Source organism: Nannospalax galili, unplaced genomic scaffold (genome assembly GCF_000622305.1).
Source record: "Nannospalax galili isolate Female #2095 unplaced genomic scaffold, S.galili_v1.0 scaffold416, whole genome shotgun sequence".
Classification (NCBI taxonomy): domain Eukaryota; kingdom Metazoa; phylum Chordata; class Mammalia; order Rodentia; family Spalacidae; genus Nannospalax; species Nannospalax galili.
Window position 1 is genome coordinate 892,441 of NW_008338125.1, and position 5,750 is coordinate 898,190.

The 5,750-nt window shown below is 42.0% G+C and overlaps 1 protein-coding gene across 2 annotated transcripts; it reads left to right on the forward strand.

Annotated features, from left to right (window-relative positions):
• Nucleotides 1-690: 690 nt before the first annotated feature.
• LOC103734072 (cornifin-A-like) lies at nt 691-1,110 on the forward strand. Of its 2 annotated transcripts, XM_008832964.1 has the most exons (2): nt 691-864; nt 1,021-1,110. In XM_008832964.1, exons 1-2 carry the CDS (start codon nt 691-693, stop codon nt 1,108-1,110), a joined length of 264 nt encoding a protein of 87 aa, XP_008831186.1. The 2 variants fall into 2 exon arrangements, with proteins under 2 accessions (XP_008831186.1, XP_029419320.1); XM_029563460.1 differs by having other exon boundaries at nt 691-1,110.
• Nucleotides 1,111-5,750: the final 4,640 nt, after the last annotated feature.

A 5,750-nucleotide genomic window follows, 5' to 3' on the forward strand; every position in this document is an offset into this window, starting at 1 on the left:
GCTAGAACCTGGGGAGGAAAGCCATACTAGGTAAGTATTCACACAGTGAGAACTTCCTAGAAGAAATGGTATGAACAGGGACTCAGTTGAATCAGGTGGGCTCAGGGGAAGCCTCATATAGTTTTCCTATGAGAACTAAGGCACCTCATGGAATAGTCACAAGAGGGTAGACTCCAGAGAATTTTCTCTACTTGGAAACATAAGGACTCTGAATTATATTTTGGGACTGAGCATAGAATTTTAAAGAGATTTGTTTTCATTTTATTTATTTATCTTTATTTTATGTGTATGAGTGCTCTACATATACGTATGTAAGTGCACCTATGCCCACAGAGGCCAGAAGAGGGTGTCAGGTCCCCTGGAACAGGAGGTAGGAATAGTTGTTAGCTATCATGTGGATCCTGGGAGCTGATCATCCCAGGTGCTCTGGAAGAGCAGCCTGTTGGGCACAGGGTTTTAGATGTACTGTATAAAAAGTAAGCAAAGAGAAGTGCTGATTCACATGGAGCTGAACAAATCTCCTTTATCTTTTACTCTGAAAGCATGCAAGCCTGATTTTCAATTCAAGTAAAAATAAAGAAAAGCTAGCTTCTCACTTCAGAAGAGACACACAATAAAAGAGGTTTCTACATTTTCTTTCCAAACTATTAAGTCAATTTTCTTGTCTCCAAGTTCAGCATCCTTTGAAGCATGAGTTCCTACCAGCAAAAGCAGCCCTTTGTCCCACCCCCTCAGCCTCAACAGCATCAGGTGAAGCAGCCTTGCCAGCCTCCACCTCAAGGACCATTTGTTTCCACAGAGCCATGCCACACAAATGTTCCACAACCAGGAAACACAAAGATTCCAGAGTCATGTGACACCAAAGTCCCTGAGCCAGGATATACTGTGGTTCCTGGGCCAGGTTATACTCCAGAGCCAGGTTATAACCCAGGGCCATGCTCTACCAACATCGCTGAGCCAGGCTGTACCATGGTTCCAGGGCCATGCACTACCAGTGTCCATGAGCCAGGTTATACCAAGGTTCCTGAGAAGAGTTATACCAAAGTCCCCGAGGCATGTCCTTCAAAAGACACTCCAAGTCCAGCCCAGCTGAAGACCAAGCAAAAGTAATGTAGTCCACAACCAGACCCTTGAAGAGCTGAGCACCAGCTGCTGAGCACTTTCTTCGCTGCTTCTGTGTCTTCCTTGTCCTAGAGTGTGTATTCAATCTGATTTCACGCTGATCATATTCTCTGCCTGTTTGTATCCTAAAGATATGTGCCATGGTGTCTTCCTCACATATTCTAGGGTGTCCTCTGAGTCTCTGAGAAGAAGGTGCTTGTGCCTCGGCTGCTCTTCAGGTCCTCAGAGCTCATCTGAAGAGGAATTGTGCATGGAAAGAAATGCATGTTTCCTGCTGTGCTCCATTAAATTACTTTTAACTCCGCTCCTGGCTCTGTCTGGTATTTGCTGAATTTTCTCCTTCCTAGGTCTCCTTTTGTGAGTCAAGACCTACAGACTGGGGCTGAGAGATGACTCAGTCGTTAAGAGCACTGACTGTTCTCTCAGAAGACCCAGGTTCAGTTCCCAGCACCTACATGGTGGCTAACAACTGTCCTTAACAGTTCTAGGGGATCTGATGCCCTCTAGGAGCATTGCATGTCACAGGTGTACTTACATACATGCATGTAGGCAAAACACTCAAACACATAACATAAAAATAAAGAAAAAATAAAAATAAATTCTTTTAAAAGGCCTACAGGCAGAAAGCTTCGTGTATATGTCAGTCCCTTCACCCTGCTACTGTGTACTTCCAGGAGGCTGTGACAACACATTTAGAAGGCACTCCTGGGGTAGTGTGTGGTATTGTATAATGGTATTCAGGCCCTGTCACTTTGGCAGCCATTGCTAAAACAAGGTTTTCCTCTTGCACTGGACTGGGTTGCACCTGAGTTCCATCATTTCTGTTTTAAGTCACCAGTATCCCCAGTATCCTACCTACAAGTTTTTGTGTATGCAAAAAAAAAAAAAAAAAAAATCACAACAGATTTTTATTTATTTGGCCTTTGTCATCTGTTTTCTTTCATTTATTTTGCCTTCCAGAGACTCCAAAATATACACCCCACATACACATCTACAAGGAGACACATTGCTAATAATCACATATCACACGATCAGCCACCCAACTTCCAAATTCATTGCAACAGGTAGCGTTTCCTGTATACAGGCATCTCAAACCCAGCCAGGAAGTGGGTGAGGATAACATACGTTACATGCCTCCAGTTGGATACACTGTAGTCTTCTCTAAAGGATGATAGTCACCTTCTTTTCACACAAAATGGATACAACTGCACATACACACACAATCGCACTCACACACACATTCACACGTACAACACGCATACACACAGAGTTCCAAAGTGTTTCCCACAAATCAAATAACCCCCAGAAACCTATCTTCCAGGTGATTTGAAATAAAATAGGGTTGACACAGATTCATGAAACTCTCAGACCTCATCAGAGAAGTTTCTTTTGCGGTGGAAAGTAGTTAACACCAAAGCTCACAATTGGCTGAAGTGCAGAGAATAAATGGCTGTAGAATGCTCAGCCATGAGTCAGACATTTATGTCACCCTCCCCCAAGGCTCAAGGGACGTGGTGGGAGAGGGAGCAGAAAGACTATAAGAGCTAGCTCAGAGAGAACTGGAGCAAAGCAGTGTCTTCTGGACATGACAAGACACTGCACTCATGAACTCACAGCAGCGTGGCTGTCTACACAAGACCTGCACAAGATCAAGCCAGTCAGCATTCCAGCAAGGAAGTGGGAGGGGCTCATGAGTCCCTGCTCCTGAGGGGCTACTGCTAACTGATGGTTTCTGGGGAGAGGAGAATCGGTTTTCTTTAAGGATGTGACCCCTAGTAGATGGACCAAGAGTCAGTAGATGGCCTCATACCCATGAGTATATGGGCAGCACAAATTGGATTCTGTGAGCTATTAAAAAAGGAAAGAAAGAAGAAAAGACTACACAACATAGGGAGGAGGTGTGGGGTGGACCTGTGGAGGATATGGGAGGAGTTGGGGGAGACAGGAGGGGTGAAAAGGATCAAATACCTTTGCATATATGAAATTCTCACATAAATACTAACATTATTAAAATAAAATAGGGGTGAATTTTAAGCAGACATTCAAGAATGGGATATATTTGATCCCACAGGCAAATAATTAACCATGATTTTGGTAAAGAACAAGTCATTAAGTTGCAAACATCAGGAGTGAGGGTTAAGGAGAACCTTTAGATAAAGGCCCATTTTATTCATAATATTAGCAGCTGTGCACTGTAGAAGCTATTTCCCCCACACTGGATAAGACTGCCTAACTATAGGGGCTGTAGAGATGGCTTAGTGGTTAAGAACACTGTCTGCTCTTGCAGAAGACCCAGGTTTGGTTCCCAGCACCCACATGGTGGCTAGCAATCGTTCATGACTCCAGTTGTAGGAAATCCAACACCCTCTTCTGACCTGGCTCAAGAGCTTCCAGGGATCCACCTATCTCCACCTCCCATCTTTCCATCACTGTGATTATATGTGCATGCCATTATGCATCTTTTCACATGAATTCTAGGGATCCCAGGCCTCACAGTTATGAGGCAAGCATTTTACCAACCAAGACAATCCTCTAGCACTTGGAACTTATTACTGAGGTATTTATACTGTCCCACTATGGTATCTTTCATTGGAAGGTGGCATAGGCACTTTAACTTTTAAAAATGTTTATTATTGGGGCTGAACAGATGGCTCAGCAGTTAAGAACTCTAGTAGTTCTTGCAGGAGACCCAGGTTCAAATCCCAGCACCCACATGGCAGCTAACAACTGTCTATAACTCCAGTCCCAGGGGATCCAACAGCCTCTTCTGACCTCTGTGGGCATTGCCTGGCATGGGTGCACTTACCTACATGCAGGCAATACACACATACACATAAAAATAATAATTTTTTTAAAAATGTCTATTATTGTATTTGTTTGTATGTATGTATACCTAAGTGTATGTCACATGTACCTATGTGTCCACAAAGGCCATAAGAGGGTTTCAGATCCCCAGAAGTTGGAGTTATAGGCAATTGTGAACAACCAGGTGTGGGTGCTGGGAACGGAAGTTGGATCCTTTGGAAGAGCAACAAATCCTTTCAGTCACTGAGCCTTGTCTCCATCCCAATACAGTTATTTTATGTCTATATTTTCTGGTCTGTGGAGACTTGCTCTATGAGGGTCTGATAGAGAAGACTGTGTCACTTAGATATTTCAGATACCGAGGAGGAAGAGAAGAATCTAATCTCATATTCTGGCTTCTTCAAGAGGAAGTATTTTATATGAAGTAGAAAAATGGAAGTAAAGGTATACTTTTGTCAAGCTGTTAGGAATTTTCCTTTTATGCTCATGCTTTCTACATCCACACATCAGTGTGAAGTGGAGAGACCTAGAAGAAGATACAAATACACAAAGCAAAGACCCTAATTGGCTCCTGACAGCCCAATGCAGGTATGATAGCCATACTCAATAAACTCCTGTTGTTCTAAGCCAGTGAAATGTTGGAATTTTAAAGACTGAACATTTATCTTACTGTAGCTAATGTATAAAAATATTAGTAATTATTTGTAGTATATTATCTTTTTTGTAAAGACAATGACTAGTTAAAATTTTTATAGTCTTATTTAAATAAGAAATCCAGAAAATTAGACAAATTGGCAGGTAATATTTTTCAAAGGGTTTCATTTTTTACATAATATTGATCAGAACTAATGTAAATTTTTGATATAGTATAGAACAAATACAATAGTAATATATTCAACAATTTATACAGAATATTGCTTATATTTGTGGATTTATACATAATTTTGCAATTCATGGTTACATGTCTCTCTGGAAGATAATGGGAGGTTGTACCTTCCCAATTCCTGCTCACAGAAAGTTACCAACTAGGGAGCCACTCAGATGAGCCTGGGAGCCATAATCAGGGGAGTTCAGACATGAATCCAATCATTTTAAACTGTGTGAAGTGTGTGGCAGTGCATCAGAACTTGTGGACTTGTGGTACATCTGAGAGCTATGCTAGCCAATAGTCAAGGCCAAGCAGGGCCACATTGGAGTTCAAAGGCAGAAGAACATCCCCCTGGCTTTGAAGAAGAGTAAGGTTTCAGCTGTGGGGTGGGAGGCTGAATATAGAACAAAAGGTAGGAGAGAGGGGAGAGTGTAGAGTTGGGAGCTGGAAAGGAGCACATTAGCAAAGTGGTAGAGCTCACACCAATGAATGACATTCTTGATTCACAAAAATGAAGGGAAAAAAGACCAAACTCAGAATAGAGAAAATTCCCTCAGTTTCTATTTGTATCATGAAATATTTTTCAACAGTCGTGGCCACGGTTCTACAGGGATGAAAGGAAGTAGAGATGAATAATAATTCTTTGAGAATAATCTTTTAAATGGATGTATGGCATTCTTTCATGGCAGGTGGTGCTGTGTGGTGTGTAACCACTCCAGATTCCTTTGGCAACAACTCAGACATACGTGGCAGCTATGTGCAGAGATTGTCCAACAAGCTGATGAGTAGTTGCCAAACTGGCAGGAGAGAATGCAATCATTTGTTCTGTTAGGGGTGTTCATGTCAAGGTAGCTCTGTGTTATAGCTGATTTAAATGACAGAAGAATACAGAGTCCAGAGCTGACTCCAGGACTAATCATAGCTAAGCAGTCTTTTTTTAAATTTAAATTTAATT

Bases quoted from the DNA above. Each gene is read 5' to 3' on its own strand.
- LOC103734072 (XM_029563460.1), top strand. From the start codon at position 691: ATGAGTTCCTACCAGCAAAAGCAGCCCTTTGTCCCACCCCCTCAGCCT.